Here is a 23,808-nt window from a genome sequence, read left to right on the forward strand (position 1 = left end):
TACCAATGTTTAACTAACTTCCCACTCGTCTTAGGTGATGCTATTTCTCAGCTTTGTCTTTTTGCTGTTCACTTAAGAAAAGCCTCTCTGTAAGAGCTACCACTGACCAAGAACCTAAAGCTAGGTGTTTTATATAGATACATTATCTCTACTCCTTAAAACTCTGTAAGGTAAAATATTCCATCAATGTGACTTTCTCCAGCAGGTATCCAATCAGACTATAAAACACTTTTTTGTTTTTGGCCACGCTGCATGCAGGATCTTGGTTCCCCTGGCCAGGGATCCAACCCATGCATACTGCAGTGGAAGCACAGTGTCCTAACCACTGGACCGCCAGGGAATTCCCTGACACTTTTTGGAACCACAATTAAGGTCAATTTGCAAGATTTTATTTCTCCTATTGAAACAACTAAACCCAAACCTTGTTCCAGCGTTCTCATTATGTGAAACAATTAACTATCTTTATACCATAACGTCCTCTATGGTATAAAGGAAGCAAACTTCTATTTCTAGCTATTTAGCCCAGGGGTTGAGGGGAGAGGTTGGAGAGAGAGGAAATGAACTTTAACTATTATCCAAATTCAGTAAACCTGCAGCTACTCAAGGCAATTGCATACGATGTAAAAGCAGTTTGCAAAAGGTCAAGTTAATTACATTAACTTTGGTATACAATGAAAAGTACCTTCTCTGCCAAGCCTCCCCAATTCATGCTAGTTAGAATTCAACAGCATCACTCCGTTTTAGCACTGTATTCATATCGCTAATGTGACGCATCCTACCGAGTTCGAGGGTAAGAACCATTTTCATTTAGTGTAGCAAGTGCCTAGAGTTCTGCTTGAACGTAACCTAACCTAGAAGACAATTAATGTACCAGCTTGAATGAAAAATAACCGTCCCAAATTCTGAACAACAGCAGGAAATTTTTTTTTTTTTGGTTAATAATTGGCAGCCATAAGGCTAAGGCTTCTATCTCGTCTTTGTCGCTTCAAATCCTTCCCGAAGGCGGCAAAAATAGTGAGCCATCACCTCCGCCACAAGCAAAGTGAGCCTTCCATCTCCACGTTCCCTAGGGTCCCTCGCCTCTCTCTATCGCCCCAGGGAGCAAAGGCCTCAGCAACAGGCCGAGCTCTGGCTACGGGCGCCAGACGTCAATGCGGCGACCCAACACCTTGCCAAAAAGACTCTGTATAGAGATATCAGAGCTGTGGCTTTCCAACAAGACACCGATGCAAAACCAGCTAAGAAAAGTAAAACCAACCAGCAGAAAACTCCTCTCCAACCGAGCCCGCTGGGGGCGGAAGCGGAAGTCCCTGTGAGATCATAGAGTTCTCTAGTTCCGGTCGCGGGGCCGCGTTCGGGGCTAGAGCGCCTCTCCACGGCCACCGGCTTCCAAGCGGCTTCTATTTCCGGTTGCGGCTTCTGACGTAAAGCCGAGACCTCCTTTGAAACGCGGCGTCGCGGGTTCCTCGCCCCTCGCCTAGGGTCAACTCGCAAGGACTGGCGCGGGAGGGGGAATTGCACAGCCCACAGCTGAGCCAGGCCGTTGGGGCCGGCCTGCACTGGCACCTTCGATCACTCAGAGCCGCCTGGCTTTTGAGCCCTCCGGATTGGGAGTCCGTGATTGGCCGCCTCCAGGACTGCCGCTCGAGAGGCCAGCGCTCCTTCGCCGTACCTGTCCCCCCATAGTCCCGCTTTTCCCTGTGAGGTGCAGCATTAATCAACTCACCTCTCCCACACACAACTTCCCTAACGTGGGTGTCCGCGTTGACTTCATTCTTCACCTTCACTTGAGAACCCTCCCCTCTGCCTCCGGAAGAGGTCTTTTTTGCCCAGTTCCTGTAAAATAGCACCCATCTGGCACCCCCAGAAAGTTCATGCTTGCTAGAGAGTTTGTGGGCAAAGTAAAAGCCAGTGCACACACGGAACTATGGCTGAGCATGGGGCTCACATGACAAGTGCTTCTGCGGTGGATGACCAGCCAGCCAGCCATCTTTGAGGTGGTAGCACAGGACAGTTTAATGACAGCAGTGAGACCTGCTCTTCAGCATGTGGTCGAGGTAAGGATTTAATTCTCTGAAGAGTTTTAGGAACGTCCGGGTAAAAACCAAGCCAATAATCTGAATTTATTTGTTGGCCTAAGTTTTGAAATAACCAATTAGCATATAATGCACATCACATGATTTAATGGTTATGGAGTCTCTTGTTATGCGTACTGAATACCCAGCACTTCAGGGAGGTTAAGGTAGACCCAGAAAGAAAAGTGTGGAAATTCAGAGGGAAAAAAAGGAAATATAAATACAAGGCATAGTAGCCGTGTAATGGAATGAATTTCATTGATTTATTTTGCTTTAGGTTCTTGCAGAATCAAATCCTGCCCGCTACGGCTTCTTGTGCAAGTGGTTTGATGAAGTCTTCACGCTGCTAGATCTTCTGCTCCAGCAACATTATCTGTCTAAAACCAGCGCCTCGTTTTCTGAAAACTTTTATGGCTTAAAGGGGATCGTAATGGGAGACACACACAAGCTTCAGAGACTGGCCAGTGCTGGTCTCCCAAAGAAGCAGCTTTGGAAGTCAGTTATTTTCCTGGTTCTTCTTCCCAGTCTGAAAGTGAAGCTGGAGAAGCTGATTTCTAGCCTGAGAGAAGAGGATGACTATTCCATCCATCCCCCTTCTTCCCTCTGGAAACGATTTTACAGGGCCTTTTTGGCAGCCTACCCATTTGTTAACATGGCCTGGGAAGGCTGGTTTCTTGTACAGCAGCTTCTATACATCCTAGGAAAGGCTCAGCATCACTCACCACTGCTGAGTCTGGCTGGAGTTCGGCTAGGCCGACTTACAGTTTAGGATATACAAGCTCTGGAGCACAAACCAGCCGGAGCCAGCATGATGCAGCAACCAGCTGGGAGGTAAGGCCTTAACATTTCCCCAACATATTTGATTAATAAATCCTAAAATCTTATCCCAATTTTATGAAATTTACCCACCTCAGTCCACTTTGGGGTATTTCATAAAATCATCGAAAAATTCTTGTGTCCATAAAACAAGGATTGCCATCCTGGTAACCTTCCTCATCATACTGGCTACATTTTTGCACACACTTGCTATGTACCAGGCCCTTTGCTAGGTGTTTACATATATTATCTCAATCCTCATCACAGCTCAATGAAATAAATGCATTAGCACCATTTAACAGTTGAGGAAACTAAGTTCTAACATTTGAGTACCTTGCCAAGGCCACACAGCTAATAGGCGGCAGAACTGAGATTCAAGCCAGATCAGTACAATTCTGAAGACTGCTCTTAACCATGGTGCTATCCCGCTCCTAGTGTCTGTGTTCTCTGACAAGTTCAAATATATTCCTCAGTACTGCTGAGTTGCTTTTTAAGTGAGTTATTTCTTTTTGTGGATATACTATCTTCCACCCCCACAAAAGGTCTATATAATCAATGGCTCATTAATTTCTTTCTCAAAACACAAAGCAAACAAAGCCCTAGTCATTAAAAACAAAGCTTAACTCCTAGAACTCCTACAATACGGTAGGTCAGAATAGACACTTACAAGAGAAAACGCCAGTCCAGCAACTATTCAATCCCCAAGCTGAATCAACGATTCTAATGAAAAGTGTAAGAATTGCATGCGTATTAGTTGTTCTGTGATTGTACCTAAATAAACAGTTTCTCCTTTTGCCTCCTTGTTCTCGTTGGCGAGAAGATAAAGTCAGCTCTGAAGCAAGCCGTGGGAGGTGCCGCCTCATGTCTCTACTGGCCTTTCGGTGGGTGTATTCTTCCTGCAGTTCCTTGAGTGGTGGTATTCATCCGGAAACCAAGAAACCATCAAGTCATTGACTGCCCTGCCTACCCCACCACCACCGGTACATCTAGACTACAATTCTGATTCTCCCCTGTTGCCCCAAATGAAGACTGTGTGCCCACTGTGTCGTAAAAACCGGGTGAATGACACCGTTCTCGCCACCTCTGGCTATGTGTTTTGTTATCGCTGTGTGTTTAATTACGTGAGGAGTCACTGAGCTTGTCCTACCACAGGTTATCCAACACAAGTACAGCATCTGATTAAACTGTACTCCCCTGAGAACTGAAAGGGATTAGCACCTTGTCTCACAACGAAATGACTGCGCTATAAGGCCAGAGGGCTGGTTTTCCGCACGGTAAATAGCATTGTTTGATCATCCTCAATTAATAATTGTATGAACTTTAAACAGCCACATGGATTTCTTTAAAAGGATGTACTCGTTGATCTTAACCTTTTAGCTTGCTCCCTAGACAGCTCTACTTAGAGTTGACCAAGCTGGTCCGAGTGAGAGAATCAGGACTGGCAGGGGATGTGAGGGTCAGCATAGAGAAGGGGATCAAAGAGGGTACTCGGCTCAGAAACTTTCCCTGTCCCCTTCCTTAAAGGACAAGAGGTATAGAAGCTCTCAGGAAAAACCCAAGTTAGACCTCGTAGAGTGGGTAGTGAAGGGGAAGCAGGCCTTTTGAGAAAGGAAAGCATTTATCTGCCTATGAGGAATAGGTTTTATCGGTTTGCAAACAGTATGAAATATGGACCTGACCTGCTTTTTTAAATTTTCTTTTATTAATTTTTTAATACAGCAGGTTCTTATTATCATTTTTATACACATCAGTGTATACATGTCAATCCCAGTCTCGCAGTTCATCCCCCCACCACCCCCCCACGGACATGCTTTTTATAGAAATACTTAGAAACACTTTATCCTTCCATATGCTGAGACTCATTTGTTAAGTAACATTTGCTATAGTTTATCACCTTTTAAAGATCCCTTTGTGAACCACACATATCTTCCTTGGGAAACTGGTTACAGGAAAATAGGGGTTGAATGTATATACAGAATAGTCTGCTGCTTTTTTAAATTTTCTTTTATTAATTTTTTTAATACAGCAGGTTCTTATTAATTATCATTTTTATACACATCAGTGTATACATGTCAATCCCAGTCTCGCAGTTCATCCCCCCACACCCCCCCCCACGGACATGCTTTTTATAGAAATACTTAGAAACACTTTATCCTTCCATATGCTGAGACTCATTTGTTAAGTAACATTTGCTATAGTTTATCACCTTTTAAAGATCCCTTTGTGAACCACACATATCTTCCTTGGGAAACTGGTTACAGGAAAATAGGGGTTGAATGTATATACAGAATAGTCTGAAGACTTCCGTGTGAAAACAAAGCTATTAATGAAGAGATGAAGTAAAATACTGCCCTAACTATGCCTGTGTAAAGACAGGATCTTTTCATAAGCTCTTTCTGCTTGCTGTTAAGCGTTTGCTAAGCTGACATGAATTATTCTGGCTATTACTAAAGTTTCTACAAAACGCTTAAGTAAATTTTAAGAATAAATGTTTTTAGGCAAAGAGCTGTGCCATGTCATGATTATGTGGAAACTGAAAGATTAGTCGAGGTATTTAGAGTAAATTTTTCATTCAGGCCACCTTTGCCTTTTTTTTTTTTTTTTTTTTTTTGCGGTATGCGGGCCTCTCACTGTTGTGGCCCCTCCCGTTGCGGAGCACAGGCTCTGGAAGCGCAGGCTCAGCCGCCATGGCTCACGGGCTCAGCCGCCATGGCTCACGCTCCGCGGCATGTGGGATCTTCCCGGACCGAGGCACGAACCCGTGTCCCCTGCATCGGCAGGCGGACTCTCAACCACTGTGCCACCGGGGAAGCCCCTACCTGTGATTTTTGAGGCATGCTGTATTAACATTTTGCTTTTTTTGCTAATCCAATATTGGAGAGAAATCCTCTCCTCCAACAGCAAGAATTCAATCTTGAGTGAAATACCTTATTTCTCAAGTGAAATACTGCACAAACACTTAAGTTGCCACTGGATCAGCAGGATTAAACATACAGGTTAAAAACATACCGGTTAAAAAAAAAAATCATTACTACAAGAGGAAGGATGAAAATGATTTTTAAGTACCTCTGCTGAGACAGGTGTTGTCCAATACAACTCATTTTAGCAATTCAAAGCACATTTTCTGATAGCACTAAGATAATAGAACTAAATTTTGAAAGAGACTATCCTATAGATTTTAAAATATTAACACTTTTATGTACCATGAGAAGAATATAATGGATATTTGCAAAAATTCGTATTAAACCGCAAGGTTTTACCAGAACAAATACCATAGTTAAGTCAACTTTTTTTTTAATTTAAATTTTTTTTAATTTGTTTCAAAGTTAAACCCAAGACACACTGACTTCACAGGAAATCCAATGAGAAATGTTTTTCTAGGCTGAACACCTGTTTCCCCTTAGTCTCCCCCCAAAAAACATGTACATGTTAATTACTTTCATTTTACAATCACTGCTAAATAAACATTTTAAATATAGTAATAAGTCAATAAGGGAACCGAACCAGATTCAGGATTGAAATAATGCAGTTTTTCATGAAGATATCAAAGCCATATTTTTCACCTCAACCTACAAAGAAAAACAGGAAAGTATCAGTAATTCAAAAGAATATTAAACACTCTTACACGTAATAAAACCAGTATCCAAATAGGCTAGAACATACCAGTGTGGAAAAACCACAACCAGAATCAGCTCAGAGAGAAGATTAAGGGGTCATACCCTGGTCAATGCCAACGCTGAAGCAATGGCAATGCCAGGTCAGACTATACTTCACTCATCATTGCATCATTGCTTTTCACCTCCTTGTATTATCTAAGAGCAGCCCAATACCCTATTTTCACATCCAAGAAAACTTAGCTTTACCCATGAGAAAAAAAGACTTCTTTTTAGATAAGTTGCAACCGTGGGCTTTCAATATTTGATCTTCTACTATTCACCTCAAGCAACTCTGCTGTACAAAAATGCAAACTTGAACAAGTTTTGTTTTGGAGGTGCTTTTTAAATATTTTTGTAATACAGAGTAGAATGGAGAAGCATTTACAGTTCAAAAACATTTCTGGTTTTAGTGAGTCCAAACACCACGCGTGATAAAATCTCAGGGATGTCTGTGAAGGGATTTATAATCTAGTTCTAAAGCAAAATCTTTAGAAAAGATTTTCTCCTAAAATCCTTTATAAAGTATACTCCAGTTCATTTAACATACAATTTGATTTACAATTCTGCTGCCATCAAAGATGAAAAGTATAGTCATAAAAAATTTTATACAAAAGTCTGCTAAAGAGTCCAAGACCCAGGGAGGCTAGGATTTGACAAAGGTCCATAGCAAAATAACAGCAATGCTGGAAAGAGAAACTGAGATCTGATTACCAGGTTGATATTTTTCCACTACCAGCTAAATACAAGGTTTAATTTCATTTTTCTCCAGGCCATGGGCAAGATAAAGGAAACAATGCAAAGCCTGGGTAATTCACAACATGGATGATCAATTTCTGAATGAGAAAGCTGCCTGCATTTTATTTATTCTAAATGACACCTTCTCGTAGTTTACTATCACTGACATGCTATGCTAAAGTACTAGGATCACAAACAATGTCAACCTCTCCAGCTTTTCAGCATTGTATCTAAATAACAATTCTGGAGACACAACATGCCTCCTTCAGCCATTTATAAATGTCAATAGATTGATACTTCATAGTTAAAAACGTACAGCTATGGTCTGTGTTCTCCATTCAGCAACTGAATTCCGCAAAGAGAGGAAAACTAGTAAAGTGCCTGTTTAGAGGCTCGAGCCTTTATCTCATCAACCTGTGCAGAAGTAAGTACACGTTACAAAAAGCAAACAGGCTAAGAGAAATTAAATAACCTTGTCTAAAAGCATGAAACTTGTGAGCAGAGCTCCAAGTGTGCTCCAGCCACACACAGAGGGCACACTTTCCTAGTTCTCTTCCTCAGTATGCTTTCCTCTGTCTGGAGCGCCTTCCCTAACCCTTTCAATCTGGAGAAAGTCTAGTTCTAAAACCTTGTTCACATGTCATCTTCTCTGTTAAGTGGTCCCTAACTCCCTCAGTCATCCCCTCCTCTGACTCTCACAGCACTTTTTCTCACCACAGTACGCATCACACGCCAATTATTCACCCATTCACGTCCCCCACCTCCCGTATCGCCCACCAGCCCCACTACGCAGAGCTCCTAAAGAACCAGGACTTCCTCTTACTGGCCTTTGCATCCATTACACTCAGAATGATGCCTGGGACACAGAAGGCGGCTCAATAAGTGACAGTTTAATTCAGTCAGTGAACGACCCTCCCTACTAAACCCTAAGCGCCTGGATTATACAAGCATCAGCACAGTTTATAAAACCGACTTACCTCCAACATTTCACGTAGGTTAAGGACGTCCCTCAAGCAGCTCTAAGCCCTCCGTCCTCCAGCTTCTAACTCAAGGCATTCTGCATGGCACCCTGCGCAGGACCACCAATTCTTACACACGGTGTATCCTCAAAACGATAATAATAACAACAATAACAATACTACTGCTGATAATAATAATAATAACATCCAAACCCCACCAACTTCAGGAAAGACTGAAACGCCGTCCTTCCGGGGAAACACAAGGCCAGATCCAGGGCTCAAACCAAAGCCTCAGGCAGGGGGTCCGCAGCCCGCTTTCCGAACCCCCCAAAACTCTTACGCCCTAGACTCTCAGGAGGCCTGCCCAGGCCTGCAGAGGCTGACCGCGGTCCACCCGCCGCCGTTCAGTCCCAGAGGAACGGGCTTGGGGCTTCCCACACTGCTCCACCTCGCTACCCCGCCGGCTGCCGCGGCAGCCCGATCCGGACAACCAGTCCCGCGACGGCCAGTGGACCACGTGGGCCGCAGCCCTGAGGCTCGGCTGGTGCGAGGAGCAGCCAATCGGAGGTCTAGGTGAACGCCGGGGTTGAGGTGGGGAGAGCGGGCCGGAAGGCGCAGGGGTCTTTGCAGTCTCTTCTTGGCGTGGCGGGCTACATGCTCAAAGTTGAAAGCAAGACCCTGAGTAGTCCCCTCCCGCCCTCCAATTCCCTGATCCCCGACCTTGGGGAGACTGACATCAGGAGTGGTTTTGCTGGTGCCTCGTTTCACAACTGGGGAAGGGCATCTGAGACGGGCTGTAGAGGGTGTGTGTGCCCTGGCTTTCCAGGAAGAGCTATCGATTCAGTGTTCCGACAGTATTGTGCTTGCGCCGAATTCCCGCCTGAGGGCTAGGGGTTGGGGTGGACTGATGAATGTGTCCCTCTCTCCCCGACCACGAGAAACTCATTGGCTTGTCAGGGGCTTGGACGCTTCCTGAATAAGCGAGAGGTGCCACTAAATATCAAAGAACTGCGAAAGAGAGCAAGAAAGACTTCCTGGGAGAGGTGGCATTTGATCTGGGTCTTGAAAGATGCGTTGGATTTGGAGATTCTGGGAGAAAATAATTTAACTCCCGAATTAAATGAGAAAGCATAGGGGAGCTTACCAAAGTTAGGTAAAGTTGAAACTGGTGTAGTGTTTTCCAAAATTCGGTGAGTTGGAAATACCAGGAGGAAACTTAACAACATAGATGTCCCACAGCATCAAAACCAAACGACAAACTCCCACAATCCAGACTTACAGAATCATTAAAGTTGAATCTGGAGTTGGAACCCAGGCGTGTATATTTTTAATAAGTACCCCAGGGGAGATTCTGATTCACACCAAAGTTTGAGGACCAGTGTTAGTGTGAAGAAAGGGGGTGATAAGAGATTTGAAAGACAGGACAAGACTTTGTTCAAGATAGTGGCTTGCTGGCTGTGTAGTTTAGACTACTCTGGAGAAAGTGGGAGATTTAAAGATTTCGGAGTCTGAGGAGATGGGTGATCAGAGCTGAAAACTCAATATGCAACTGTGTTTTAAAAATAGACTGAAGGAAGGCAGAGTGAAAGAAGGGGAAGCTATTGCCAAGTGATTGCAATGGTCCAGGTGAGAGCTAGTAAGAAATGGAGAGGTGGCATATGAAGGACAGCAGGAGGAATGTGATGAGTGTCACATAGGGATGGGGAGAAAGATATGAGGAAATAAATGGAGAAAAATGGAATGTCCTCTGTACCAGACCTATGAAGGACCTCCATTGTACTTTACGGATAGACATTAGACAGTGAAGAGAATGGGCCTTTGCAAGTGCTGTTTCCTCTGCCTGGTTTTCCCCTTCCTTCTTCAACGCCCTTTCTCAACCTGGTGCATTCTTTTTTTTCGGCACGCGGGCCTCTCACTGCTGTGGCCTCTCCCGTTGCGGAGCACAGGCTCCGGACGCGCAGGCTCAGCGGCCATGGCTCACGGGCCCAGCCGCTCCACGGCGGAATGTGGGATCTTCCCAGACCGGGCACAAACCCGTGTCCCCCATGAACCTGTGTCCCCTGCATCGGCAGGTAGACTCTCAACCACTGCGCCACCAGGGAAGCCCTCTTTTTTTTTTTTTAAGGTAAGTTTTTTTGCTTGTCTTTATGGAAATGAGGTTAGTCCTTTTTTATGTTTTTTATTTATTTTATTTTTGGCTGCGTTGCCGTGCGCGGCCTTTCTGTGGCCAGTGGGGGATACTCTTCGTTGCGGTGCGCGGGCTTCTCATTGCGGTGGCTTCTCTTGTTGCAGAGCACGGGCTCTAGGCGCGCAGTCTTCAGTAGGTGCAGCACGCGGGCTCAATAGTTGTGGCTCGCGGGCTCTAGAGCACAGGCTCAGTAGTCGTGGCACACGGGCTTAGTTGCTCCGCGGCATGTGGGATCTTCCCGGACCAGGGCTCGAACCCATGTCCCCTGCACTGGCAGGTGTATTCTTAACCACTGCGCCACCACGGAAGCCCTCAACTTGGTGCATTACTTGCAGGTTTCAGCTCACATACCATTTCATTTATGAAATCTTATCTTGTTCTCACAAGCATAGTCACTGTCACTCCTTAGAACACCCCAAGCACACTGTTCATATGCTTCTAGCTCTCCAGAATGGCACTAGAGTGTAGTGGTCATGCATATGGACTATCGTATTTGCAAGCACCATAAACTCTCTGTTCCTCAGTTTCCCCACCCGTGAAAAGGGAATAATGACAGTACCTACCTCACAGAGCTGTTATGAGAACTGAATGAGAACAATGCGATAACACCTGGTGTTATCACCTATGTTGTATTGCAATGAGTTCTTTAATACACGTTTCCCCCCTCTAGACTGTGAACAGGACATGTGTCTTATTCTTCTTGCTAACAGTAAAGGCTGCATGGCAGAATGATAGTAAATGGGTTTTGGAACCAGATAGATAGGAGTCCAAATCCCAGCTCTGCTACTTACTAGGTGTGTAATCTTCAACTTTACTTCCCTGAACTCAGTGTCTTCATTTATGAGATAGTGAAAATAATGCATGTCTTATAAGTTGTTACGAGGACAATTTGAGATCATCAAAGTTGCAGATCTGGCCCAAAGAAGGCAGTCACTAAATGGTGCAAATGATGGGTGGCCCCAGGACATAGTACCATGTTCAGAACACAGTAAATGCTTAGTAACTGATTATCGAATGAAAAGCTGACGTTATATGCCAGGCACCATGCTAACCTTTTTATATACATCATCACACTTCATTCTCACAAGAACCATATGGAGAAGGCACTATTATTATCTCCACTTTACAAAGAAGGAATGTGAGGTTTGGATTATCTTAACGAAGATTTCTAAGCTAGAATAGAGCTAGGATTTCAAGGCCCTTCATGCTTTAAAAAAAGAGCTGACTGAAAGAGAGAATGAATGAAAGGAGACTTACCCAGAGTCAGGTGGTGGCGTGGCAGAACCAGCACTGTTACTCTTGGTCACCATGCTATCTAGTCTGCTATTCTAGCCGAATCATCTTGACAAATGAATTGAGAGTGAGATGGAGGCTGGTATTTGGCAGTTTGTGTCTACTGACAAGGGAAGCCGTGCTATACCTATCTCTGCTGATAAACTGAAATGCTCGGTGAATAAACACAAATAAATTGGGAGCTCTGGTTCTTCGCCACCTGTCAGCAGTGTGGCCAGATCATTTTCCCAAGACCTAGAAAAAAAAAAACACTGTACAAGCTACTGATTTCAAGTTGCTTTGTATCATGAACATTTGCTTTGAGGTATCAGAGCCAGAATGTGAGCTCCTCGCTGGCCTGATAACGTACTATTCCTTGCCAGAGGACTTAAGTAAGGAACTCTGAAGAAGGAAGAGAAACCCTCTTTGCTCATCTTTCACATTATCCTTCCTTCTCCTGATTTGGTCCCTAATAGTGCATTAAAGAATAAGAAGGAGAAAACAATAGAGTTCCTAGTTCTTCTGCCCCCAAAATGTCCTTCCTGTTGATTGGGAAGGAAAAAGGAGGTACTTAGGCAGATTTCAGATTTTGAAGACTCCAAAGCAATCCAGAATCCCAAACTTGAAAGGCAGTGGAAGGAGTAGGGGCATTTGTGTTAAACAGACCTGGCTTTGCATGCCAGCTCTTCCACTTAACTGGCCATGTAATCTCAGGTTCCGTATCATGTGCCACACTCCCAGCTTTGTCCCTTGTGCCCAAATGCATATGTCCAGTAAATGACAGTCCTTTTTATCTTTCTAAAAGTAAGTGATATCAGAAGGATTTCAGTATGAGAGTGAAGCTGAGAATTAAGGTAGGTAGTAGAACTAAAAATGAGACTGGGGACTTCCCTGGCGGTCCAGTGGTTGAGACTCTGTGCTTCCACTGCAGGGGGCGTGGGTTTGATCCCTGGTTGGGGAACTAGGATCCCAAATGCCGCGTGGCACGGCCAAGAAATAAGAAACTAATAATAATAAATTTTAAAATGAAATAAAAGTGAGACTGAATTTGGAAATGACGTCAGTGAAAAAGGGTTAGAGTTGAAGCTGAGAGCAGACCTCTGCAGTTTACTATGTTGCTGTGGTGATTATTCGTCATAGTATGTATTCTGCCTCCTATCCTGGAAATAACCTTTGAGCCAGACAGGTACAAAGTGTCATGCCCCAAAGCAGAACTTCATAGGAACAGTAACCTCAGTTAAAAAAAAAAAAAAAAATTCGAGGGGTATTCAGAAACCTATTTCAGAATGCCATTTCAGCATAAGCAAATTGGAGTAGAAACAAAGAGTTTTTTGATGGTTTGACTCATGCGGAGAGAAATATGTTAGTTTCCCGTGGCTGCAGTAACAAATTGCCACAACCTTGGTTGTTTAAAACAATAACATTTTATCCTCTCACAGCCAGAAGTTTGACATACGAGGGCAGAAATCAAGGTGTCAGCATGGGCTGTGCTCCCCTCAGATGCTCCCGGGGAGAATCCATTTTGTGCCTCTTCCAGCTTCCTGTGCCTGCCGGCATTCCCTCACTTGCGGCCACATCACTCCAGTCTCTGCCTCTGTGGTCACATTGCCGCCTCCTCTTTTGTAGGTATCAAATCTCTACCTCATTCTTTTTTCTTTTTTAAGATTTTTTTTTTTGATGTGGACCATTTTTTCAAGTCTTTATTGAATTTGTTACAGTATTGCTTCTGTTTTATGTTTTTGGATTTTTGGCCACGAGGCATGTGGGGTCTTAGCTACCTGACCAGGGATCGAACCCGCACCCCCTGCATTGTAAGGCGAAGTCTTAACCACTGGACCGCCAGGGAAGTCCATCTACTGAATTCTTATGAGAACACTTGTGATTGGATTTAGGGCCCACATGGATAATCCAGAATAATTTCCTCATCTCAACATCCTTTTTTAACCACATCTGCAAAGACCCTTTTTCCTTGTAAGTTAACGTTGATAGGTTCATCATCATCATCATCATCAGTAATTGCTGGCCAATATTCACTTGTTCCAGTTTAACCAGCATCCCCAAAAGAGATAGCTGTCTCTTACCCGTTTTTTTTCACTTAATTGTTTTTTTTAAATTCTGCAAACAATTGATGTTCATTGTAGACCATTTAGAAAATACAGAAAAGTTAAAGAAAAATAAGGAAAGGAAAAGAAATTCAATGAAAAATCATCTGTAATCCTCTCACCCAGGGGTAGCCAAACCTTCACCAAAGAGTATTTTTCTAGGCTGGGTCTTGTGTCTAACAAAGAGGAAAAGTAGGAAAAAGAGAATAAAAGTGAATAGAATAGGACAAACGATTTGGAAGGTGATAGAATAGGTTAATGTTGTTCATAATAGACATGTACAGGGCAGCTTAATCTAAAATAAATGTAGAGCTTTGAAATGAAATTAACCGTGACAGGAGATGCTTGTATGATGTATAGAAATAACACTCAGCCCTTTAGAGGAGGGACGTTTTAGCCTTGGGCCCTCACTTGAAAACCCCTGAATTTCCCCACTAATACTTCATTCTCTCCCAGAGGTCAGACCCTGTCCTGCCAATCTGCCCTGTCATAGGCTTTTCTTGAGTCCTTATCAGCCTTCCTCAGGGGTCAATGTTATGAAGACTAGGGGAGTCTGGCAGAGTTCCTGCTCCTTCCAGGCTGATATCAAAGGGCAAAAGGGGCTGTGACAGAAGGCAAACATTGAGACCAAAGCCAGATGTGGAACTGAAGCAACAAGAGGAGAAGCAAGAGCATCAGGTAAAAAAATATATATATATTTTTAAATCTCATTCCTCTCAGTTTATGTCTGAGAGCATGAAGAGCTTAGTAAAATCATAGCTCAGGAGCAACTTGTAAAGGAGAATGAGTGAGAAATTTGGGGAAATGTGGAGCAGATGTTCATATGGAGCTAGACTCTCAGAAAACTTTGTATCTATCATGGCTGTCATCAGCAACCAAGTAACATCAATGAGCCTTGGGAGTCATGAGAGTATAGTTCTGCTAGTTCAAAAGCAATTAGATTTGTTTGTGAGTCCCAGCAGGTGGAAGCTATAGGGAGACAAATTATAGCTGAAAATAAGGAAGCTATTTCTTTTATTTTTTTTGCGGTATGCGGGCCTCTCACTGCTGTGGCCCCTCCCGTTGCGGAGCACAGGCTCCGACGAGCAGGCTCAGCAGCCATGGCTCACGGGCCCAGCCGCTCCGTGGCATGTGGGATCTTCCCAGACCGGGGCACGAACCCGTGAACCCTGCATCGGCAGGCGGACTCTCAACAACTGTGCCACCAGGAAAGCCCAAGACATTTGGATTGTTTTGAAACTTGAGAAATATAACATTTGAAAAAACAATTTTAATCTGGAGCAAAATAACATTTGAAAAAAAACAAGTTTAAGTTGGCAAATTGATGACACAATCGAAACAGCAGAAAGCTGCTACAGTTTCCAAAAAAAAGCCTGTCCGATGCAGAAAACACACATTTGAAGCAAATTAAAGAATTTGGACATTTTTGAAAACAGGGCCCAATATCTTGAAGTTTCACCACAAAATTTTGAAAAAGTGCAAAGAACTTTTTTCTTTTTTTCCAAAAACAGATCTTTCTGCTTTCTTGTTTTTTGGGTTTTTTTTTCTTTTCTTGTTGAATCTGCCCCGAGAGCTTCTTGTTTTTTGTTTCTTCTTTCTTGATCCTCTTTTTTGTTGTTGGTTTTGAATTCTTGTCGCCCCAGCCCCCCTTCCTGCTCCTCCCCTTTCTGACTCCCCCTCCCCCCTCGCGGGGAGGAGTGAGGACATTTAGGACAGGACCTCGGAGGGAAGGAGACCAGCCTGAACTGTTGGAAGGCCACTGGAGGTTCAGGAACAAAGGGAAGAATAGGATTGGGGGAGGACACAGAGAGGGCACTGCCCACCTAGGAGCTCCTGGCCAAAGTCAGGTGGAAGGAGGTGTCATAGAAGGTCCTAAGAGACAGGAGGCAGGAAGCTGTCTGTCGGGGGATGGAGGGGAGTGTCTCAGTGACCTGTTGGTTGACCTTCTGCCAGGAGGGAAGTTCCTAGCGACATGAGGGAGGCGGGCAGAGGCCCTGGGGACCAGCTGTGGAGGCCCAGGCCCGGATCGTATTTGCCCAAGTGCCCAGGCTGGTCAGAGGTTGCAGGTGTCAAGAAAGAGGAGGGCCTGGAGGCCAGGGGTGACGCCAGCACAGGCACTGTGGCTGCATCGTGGAGGAGCTGCAGGGGCAGGGACCCTGGCAAGCCCTCTCAGACTCCCACCCCCTTCCGGAATTAGTTACCCCTCAAGGGGCCTTCTACATATGGGAGTGATCATGGGACCCTTTGGGGACATGGCAAGAGAAGGGTCCAGAGCTCAGGACTGAGGCCAGTTTGGGGGGTCCGAGACTAGAGCTGCACCCTGGCTTCATTAGGCAGGCTCTTTCCCACCCTGAGGCCTCTGGCCACAGGCATTAAGCTGGGGGTTGCCATGGTAACTGGGAGGCGACCTAGAAAGGAATTAGGGCGGGGAGGGGACCAAGCCCCCAGGGACCCTAGGGCCTGGCACCCCCTCACCCACAGACCAGCTGAGGCCCACGGCCCGAGTCGAAGGAAACGCCAGGACCCTCCCAGGGTCTCTAGCTCCAGTGGCAGCCTTGGGAGCTCGCTCTTCCTAGGAGCAGGAAGGAGATTTGCTGTTTGTGTGGGGGGGAAGGGTTTCCCCTGGGTCCAGCAGATGCCCTGAAGAGGGCCAGCCCCCAGCCCTGCCTCTGCTCGGCTTCTTGGAAGGTCTGCCAGGCATGGGGAGAAGTGCTGTAGGGCACACCGGCAGGAGGTGGGGAGGGATCTTCTGCCAGGGCTAGCTGGGGAGGGAGGGAGGGGAATCCGGTCTTGCCCCCCAGGGATGGGAGTGACATGTCCTCTGAGCTCTGGGCTGGAAGTCAGCAGGCCTGGGAGCTGGGCGGTGCTGCTTCTGGTCCGACTGTGTCCTTGTCCCCCACCCTCCAGCCCACGGACCCGCCCCCTCCCCACGCAGATATCCGGGACTCCGGGAAGAAGCCGGTGATGCTGTTTCTGCATGGTGGCTCCTACATGGAGGGCACCGGGAACATGTTCGATGGCTCTGTCCTGGCCACCTACGGTAACATCATTGTAGCCACACTCAACTACTTGCTTGGGGTGCTTGGTGAGGGTGGGCAGCCAACTCTAGGTGCTGGAGTCTGGGAGGAGGGCCTGCTGGCAGGGTTCCTCTAAACCCAGCAGAAGCAGAATGGCTTCTGGGTTGGACTGAGCTGCCCAGAAAGAGGGCAAGTGTGCTGTGACACCCCCAGGAAGCCCCCTTTCTTCCTCTACCCCCAGGTTTTCTCAGCACTGGGGACTAGGCTGCAAACGGCAACTACGGGCTCATGGACCAGATCCAGGCCCTGCGCTGGCTCAGTGAGAACATTGCCCACTTTGGGGGCAACACCGAGCGCATCACCATCTTCGGATCTGGGGCAGGGACCTCCTGTGTCAACCTTCTGATCCTCTCCCACCATTCGGAAGGTACCAGCCACCTCCTCAGCCTGTCCCTCTTGTCCCCTTTCTCACACCCCCAACCCCACCAGGTCCCCCTTCTCCCTCAGGCTGACACAGCCCAGCCTAAAGCCTGCCTGTCCTGCCAGGGCTGTTCCAGAAGGCCATCACCCAGAGTGGCACTGCTATTTCTAGCTGGTCTGTCAACTACCAGCCGCTCAAGTACATGCGGCTGCTGGTGGCCAAGGTGGTCTGTGACCGGGAGGACAGCGCCGAGGCCGTGGAGTGTCTGAGCTGGAAGCCTTCTCGGGAGCTGGTGGACCAGGACGTACAGCCCGCCCTGTATGGGGGTGAGAGAGGGCCAGGTCCAGGCCTCCATTCTCCTTGCTGGTTCCAAGGAGGTTGAGGGTGAGAGGTGCCCGCAGGCCACAAGCATTCCATTTAGCCAGGAGAGGTGGACTTCAAGGCCCTCCCGGGGCCCTGCCTTCTCCCAGAAGCCTTCCCTAAGCGGAGGTGCCTAAACAGAGCCAGTGTGCACGAGGCTCCATGAAGTGCTTGAGGGAGGACTTCCCAAGAGGTCAAGTACCCTGAAGGGCTCAGAAGGTTTTAACTAGGGGAGAGGGGTCTTCTGAGCAGAGGACTCAGCAGGCTGTGAGCTGAGAGGAGGCCGGTGAACAGGTGATGTGACCTTGACCCCTTCTCCCCAGCTACCATATGGCCTTTGGGCCCATGGTGGACGGTGACATAGTCCCTGATGACCCTGAGATCCTCATGCAGCAGGGAGAATTCCTCACCTACGACATGCTCATCGGTGTCAACCAGGAAGAGGGCCTCGAGTTCGTGGAGGACTCGGCGGAGAGCGAGGACGGCGTGTCTGCCAGCGCCTTCGACTTCACCGTCTCCAACTTTGTGGACAACCTGTATGGCTACCCGGAGGGCAAGGATGTGCTGCGGGAGACCATCAAGTTTATGTACACAGACTGGGCCGACAGGGACAATGGCGAGATGTGGCGCAAGACCCTGCTGGCGCTCTTTACCGGCCACCAGTGGGTGGCACCGGCTGTGGCCACCGCCAAGTTGCACGCTGACTACCAGTCCCCTGTCTACTTTTACACCTTCTACCACCACTGCCAGGCTGAGGGCCGGCCCGAGTGGGCAGATGCAGCGCACGGGGACGAGCTACCCTACGTCTTTGGTGTGCCCATGGTGGGTGCCACCGACCTCTTCCCCTGCAACTTCTCCAAGAATGATGTCATGCTCAGCGCCGTGGTCATGACCTACTGGACCAACTTCGCCAAGACCGGGTGAGGGCCAGAGGGGCTGGGTCGGGCATCCCTGCGGGTCAGGGCACACACCGCCTCCATCCTCAGCCCCTTCTCTCCCTCTCCTTCACACGGCCACCATTCCTCCATCAAGGCACTCTTGCCTTCTCGACTCAGACACCTGCCGGACAGCTCCTCCGTGTGTGTTGGAGACTCAGAAGAGTTGGACAGGGAGGTCCCTGTCTTTTCTGGGGGGCGGGCTCACTTGGTGCCTCTGGCTCCGTGTCTGTCTCTCCTTCCCTCCCTTGCCCACCCAGCTCTCTCCTTCTCTTCCCAGAGCTCGGCCCTCTGAGTGCTCCCATCTGTGTGTCTGAGTATGTGTGAGGGTTTGTGTCTATCTGTCTATTGCTGTCTCTGCCTCTCTCTCTTGAAATCTATTGATATCTCTGCTGCTTTGATCTGGTTTCTCTGTACTCGCTGGTTTCCCCCTGGCTGTCTCTCATGTCCTTTTGTGTCTCTGTTTCCATATGTCTCTATCTCATTCAGTCTCAGACTCTGCCTCTGTCACTGGTGGTCTGTCTCTGCCCTCTCTGCCCCTCTGTCCTCATCTCAGACTGTTTCTGGCAGTCTGGCTCCAACCCTATTTGTCTGTCTGTCCGTCCATCTCTGGCAGTTTCTCTGTCTCTTCGTCTCCGTCTCTGTCTCTCTTCCCGTCTCCCCAGCTCTCTGCATCTCTGTCCATCTCTCTCCCCATTCCTCCCGTAGCACGCCCCCACCCCTGCCTTTCAGGGGAGCCTCACCCTTACTCCTCCTTTCCCTGCCCCCCTGTGTGCACAGCGACCCCAACCAGCCGGTGCCACAGGACACCGAGTTCATCCACACCAAGCGCAGCCGCTTCGAGGAGGTGGTGTGGAGCAAGTTCAACAGCAAGGAGAAACAGTCCCTGCACATCGGCTTGAAGCCGCGCGTGCGCGACGACTACCGACTACCGACTACCGCGCCAACAGGGTGGCCTTCTGGCTGGAGCTCGTGCGGCACCTGCACAACCTGCACACGGAGCTCTTCACCACCACCACGCGCCTCCCTCCCTACGCCACGCGCTGGCCGCCGCAGGGTCCCGCCTGCCTCCCTCTTCTCGCCATGTCTCATCCCTCCCGCTCGGCCCCTGTTTTCCCTCCCCCCTTCGCTGTGCCCCTCTGAAGCCATCCCTTCCTGGTCTCAAGCCAGCTTCTCCCCTCAGCTGCCCCCCCTCCTTTGACCTGCCCCCTCTCCCCTGGGCCCCCAGGGCTGAAGGAAAGGAGCGGTGGAGGGGGGAGGGGAGGAGGGCAGGGGAGAAAGCTTCCCGGACAGGTTGGGGGAGAGAACGGGGTCAGCGGCACTGAGGAACAGATGGAGGGGGCAGTGGGGGACGGCGCTTGGGCAGACACCCGCAGGAAGAATTTGATTTGAAAGGGTGTGTGTAAGGTGACTGCCCAAAGAGAAACGGTTTGGGCCTCTGGGGAAAGGAACAATGTCGGGAAGGGTTTCGAGGGACACCAGCCTAGAAGGAGCCAATCCTCGTTGTCTGCTGGCATTTTGTGGGTTCATTAGTGCCAAATTTGAATACGGGGTGGAGTGCTGTCTTCCACTGACCCCCGAATCCCTGGTCTTGGCTCCCCAGAACTTTGCCTCCTGACTGTCCCTTCTGCCCCCACCTCCACCCATGGGAACTTAGCTCTTTTCCCAGCCCTTCCCCTGCCTGGTCTAGCTCCTTTCCAAACAGCCCTGCCTTCCAAATGCTAGGGACCTGGGCCCTGAACCCTGTAGACAGATGCCCCCCAAACTGGGGCATGGGAGGGGGGCTGGGGGACCCCACGATTCAGCCACAGACTCCAACGTCCAGCCCCTGTCCGCAGAACAATTCCTTGACAATCCCATGTCCCCACCCCAACCCTTCGCGGCTCTGTACACATTTTTAAACCTGGCAAAAGCTGAAGAGAATATTGTAAATATAAAAATTTAACTGTTGGTTTTGCCTGCTGTTATGTTGGGAGGTAGAGGTGGGGCTCTAAAGAAACAAACCTTGGAAAAGTGACTGCCAGTGAGGGAGGAGGAGGGCCTCCGAGCCCACAGTCCTTTCCAGTGAACAGCTCTGAGGTCAGAGAGAAAGGGGGAGTGGGTGCTGGGGTGAGGTGGTCATTGGTAATGGGGTTGTTCGGGGAGTTAAGATCAAGACCAGTGTCTGCAGAGGTCAGAGCCTGGCGTAGAGGACCAGGCAGGGGCTGATGGGGACAGACACCAAACAGGCCAAAGGGCCTATGGGCTGGTGCAGGTGGCTGGCTACAGGAGAGACATACAAGGTGAAGGGTTTGGCCTCTGCTAAGCCCTGGCCCAGGCTGGAGGGTCAAACACAGGCCCAGGACTCTCCCTCTTGGTACATTTTGAGGGAGAGCCCCACATCATTGTGACCCGCTTACCCCCAGGAGCCTCTGGGACAGGAAGGCGGCCGGTGGTAATGTGGGCACAGTAGGTTGGGGCCCTAGGGACCCCCATGGCCACGGCCACTCAGTCACTGTGTCCTCCCCCACCTAGCTCTGGCGCAGACTCCGTGGCTTCTTACACCAAGTGTTTCGTGTTATTTGTGAGAAAGGTAAGTGGAGGATGGGGAGGTTGGGGAATAGGAAAGGCAGAAACCAGGTGTTCTAGCCCTGACCTTAAGTGGGCCCCTCCCCCTCCCACTCTGCCTGCTCAGACACCATAACTATGCAGCTTCTCTTCCTGCAACCTGCCTCTCCATCCCTGGAGGAGCCAGGCTCCCCACCAGCCTCTCACCTGTCCCCGATCCACAGAAGCTTCACCTGGGAAGCAGACCCAGCCCCCGAAGCAGAGCGCCCCTGCAGTCTGCCTTTGGTGCACCATGGACCCTGTGAAAATGACCGTGTCCCCCCCACCCACTCACCGCCGTTGCCGTCGAGACTCTTCAGCACGCCGCGCCCACCGCCCCGTAGCCTGGGCCCCTGACAACTGACAGCGATGACGAGAAGCCCCCACATCAGCACACAACAATCTGCTCCCACAACTGGAATTGCCCCAAGGACTGGGAAGGCTTTCAGTCCACCCAGGGGTTCTGGATTCCCTGGGCCCAGGATGCTGTGGAGCCACCTACCCAGACCATCCGCTTCCAGCAAACTGTAGAGGGAAGGCCGCTCAAAAGAGAGGCAGTCAGAGCTGGGCCTACAGGCCTACGCGTACCCTGTGAACACCCGCCCCACAGCCCTCAGGCCCTGAGTCACAAGAATGGTTGGGGGTGCCCCAAGCAGAACAGGAGCAGTGCTCGCCAGCCCAGCCACCCATCCTGGGCCCGGCCCATGTCCCAGACATCCCCCGGCGCCACTCCTCAGGGCGCATAGCCTATAATGCCAGAGACGTGAGGCGGCAGCTGCGGGAGCTGACCAGGGAGGTGGAGGCCCTGTCCCACTGTTACTCCCCGGTCTCTGGAAGCAGCACGGCTGAGGGGACGGGAAAGGCCTAGGTATACCCTTCCCTGACAGAGAGGTGACTGGGAGAAGAATAAAAAGAGAGGAGGTGGTTTGTGATGGTGTGGGGGGTGTCAGGGCCCACACAGCACCCAGAAGCCTGGTTGCTAAGGAAATGATCTCCCTGGCAACAGGGCCTAGAGAGCCCTGAGGATCCTCATGAACCTCTTGGCCTCACCAGGCCCTGTCCTCAGCCCTTTCCCAGGCCCTTCTTGGTTCCAAGGCTCCCACCTGCCTCTACTCTGTTCTTTAGGGCCCAGGGAAGCCCCCCAAATCCCATTCCAGATCCCTAGGCAGTACTGCACTTGAGTGGAGACCCTAATCCCCATGGCCTCAGTCTCTCAGAGGTCCGGCTTCTACCAGAGCCCAGGTTTAGGCTGTAACTACAGGAGAGGTGTGGTCCCTCTGAAGCCCTGGTTTCTTTGGGGAGGGATGGCTGAGAGTGAGGGTACCCAGGCCCTCACAGTTCCCCAGTCAGAACCCGAAGCTCCTGTATATTCGAGAAGGCTTGGAGCAGAGGATAAAATATTGAGGACACTCTCAAGGGCTGCCTCCACACAGCCCTGTGTGCCCTCACTCCTCTGATTAGCACTTCCATGTCACAAATGAGGAGACTGAGGCTCAGAGAGGCCAAGTGACTTATTCATGGTCACGCGGACACCAAGGACCAATTTCATGGCCTTAGACGCTCCGTCCGTCTGCTCCCACAGGTAGATTCCCATTGCTACTGAGTCAGCCTGGCCCATCAGAGTCTCCTCCCACCTTCCTCAGTTTCCCATGTAAACTCATCAGGATATTGCATCCACTGGACAGCAGGGAAACCCAGGCCCTACCTACTTCTAGACACTTGGGATCACACACGCACACAATTTGGGAACAGGGAGCCAGGTCGAAGGGACTACACTCCACCTTCCATACCAGATGGCTTCCTGGAATGTGAGCAGATAGGCCTTTTATGAATCACCCTGCTTCTCTGTTCATTTTCATTTGACTAACATTGTCGATCATTTTAAGCTGATTCCATTAAGTGGGTCTATATTGAGCACCTGCTATGTGTTTGGAGTCTTGATGGAAAATGCCCACTGGCTGTTTCTATTTCTTTCTTTCTTTTTTTTCTTTTTGCAGTGTGGTTTGCAGGATCTTAGTTCCCTGACCAGGGATTGAACTGGGGCCCTCAGCAATGAAAGCGTGTAGTCCTAATCACTGGACATCCCGGGAACTCCCTGTTCCTCTATATCTGTTGAGATGTTCATTGTGCAAACAAAATGACTTGAGGTTCCCCAGGTACCACTTTCACAGACCCCAGCAATGAACCCGGTTGATAATAGTAGACTCCTTTTGTCATATCAACAACTACATCTATTTTGTGCTTTGTGAATTTCATGTGGTTTTCTTAAGACAGCAGCTAACCGTTTTTCAACTCGGAGGTTGGCTCAGTGGGAGGGAAATTGGTTAGGAAGGAGAGAAACCATGGTTTGGGGCGGTCTCTGGCAAAGGTGGCAAACCCTTGCTCTGAACTAAAGGGGCCAGTGGGCTCAGTGACCACCAACACCTAAGGCTGCAACCCCTGGCAGGAAGGGATGGGTACAGTGGGTACTAGAGGGGTTATGACAGGGAAATGGGCAGGACAAGGAGGGGATGGTGCAGTGGGGTGACCCCAGAGGGGACTCTTACTGTCACTCATCCATCTAGTCACCCTCGCTGCTGGCCCCAAGCAGGCGTGGATGGGGAATCACAACAGGCTACATAAGCTGCCATAATGTCTCGAACAATGAAATGGAGGAAATCCTTTATGCATGATTCAGTCCCTATGA

General features: G+C 48.9%; 2 protein-coding genes and 1 pseudogene across 2 annotated transcripts; all 3 read left to right on the forward strand.

Annotated features, from left to right (window-relative positions):
• Positions 1-1,927: 1,927 nt before the first annotated feature.
• On the forward strand, positions 1,928-4,096 carry LOC103082453 (peroxisome assembly protein 12-like). The gene is given in 5 exon segments (XM_082931535.1): positions 1,928-1,975; positions 1,977-2,057; positions 2,353-2,906; positions 3,675-3,749; positions 3,751-4,096. Coding segments are annotated over 5 exon segments (1,104 nt in total).
• A 12,629-nt stretch (positions 4,097-16,725) lies between these two features.
• LOC103083268 (neuroligin-2-like) lies at positions 16,726-19,679 on the forward strand. Its single transcript, XM_082931538.1, is given in 6 exon segments — positions 16,726-16,888; positions 17,062-17,247; positions 17,367-17,559; positions 17,925-18,521; positions 19,317-19,455; positions 19,458-19,679. Coding segments are annotated over 6 exon segments (1,458 nt in total). The 5' UTR covers positions 16,726-16,767.
• Positions 19,680-20,743: 1,064 nt separating this feature from the next.
• Positions 20,744-22,017, forward strand: LOC103083538 (spermatid maturation protein 1-like; annotated as a pseudogene).
• Positions 22,018-23,808: the final 1,791 nt, after the last annotated feature.

This window comes from Lipotes vexillifer, unplaced genomic scaffold (assembly GCF_000442215.2).
Source record: "Lipotes vexillifer unplaced genomic scaffold, Lipotes_vexillifer_v1.1 scaffold928, whole genome shotgun sequence".
In the NCBI taxonomy this organism is placed as follows: domain Eukaryota; kingdom Metazoa; phylum Chordata; class Mammalia; order Artiodactyla; family Lipotidae; genus Lipotes; species Lipotes vexillifer.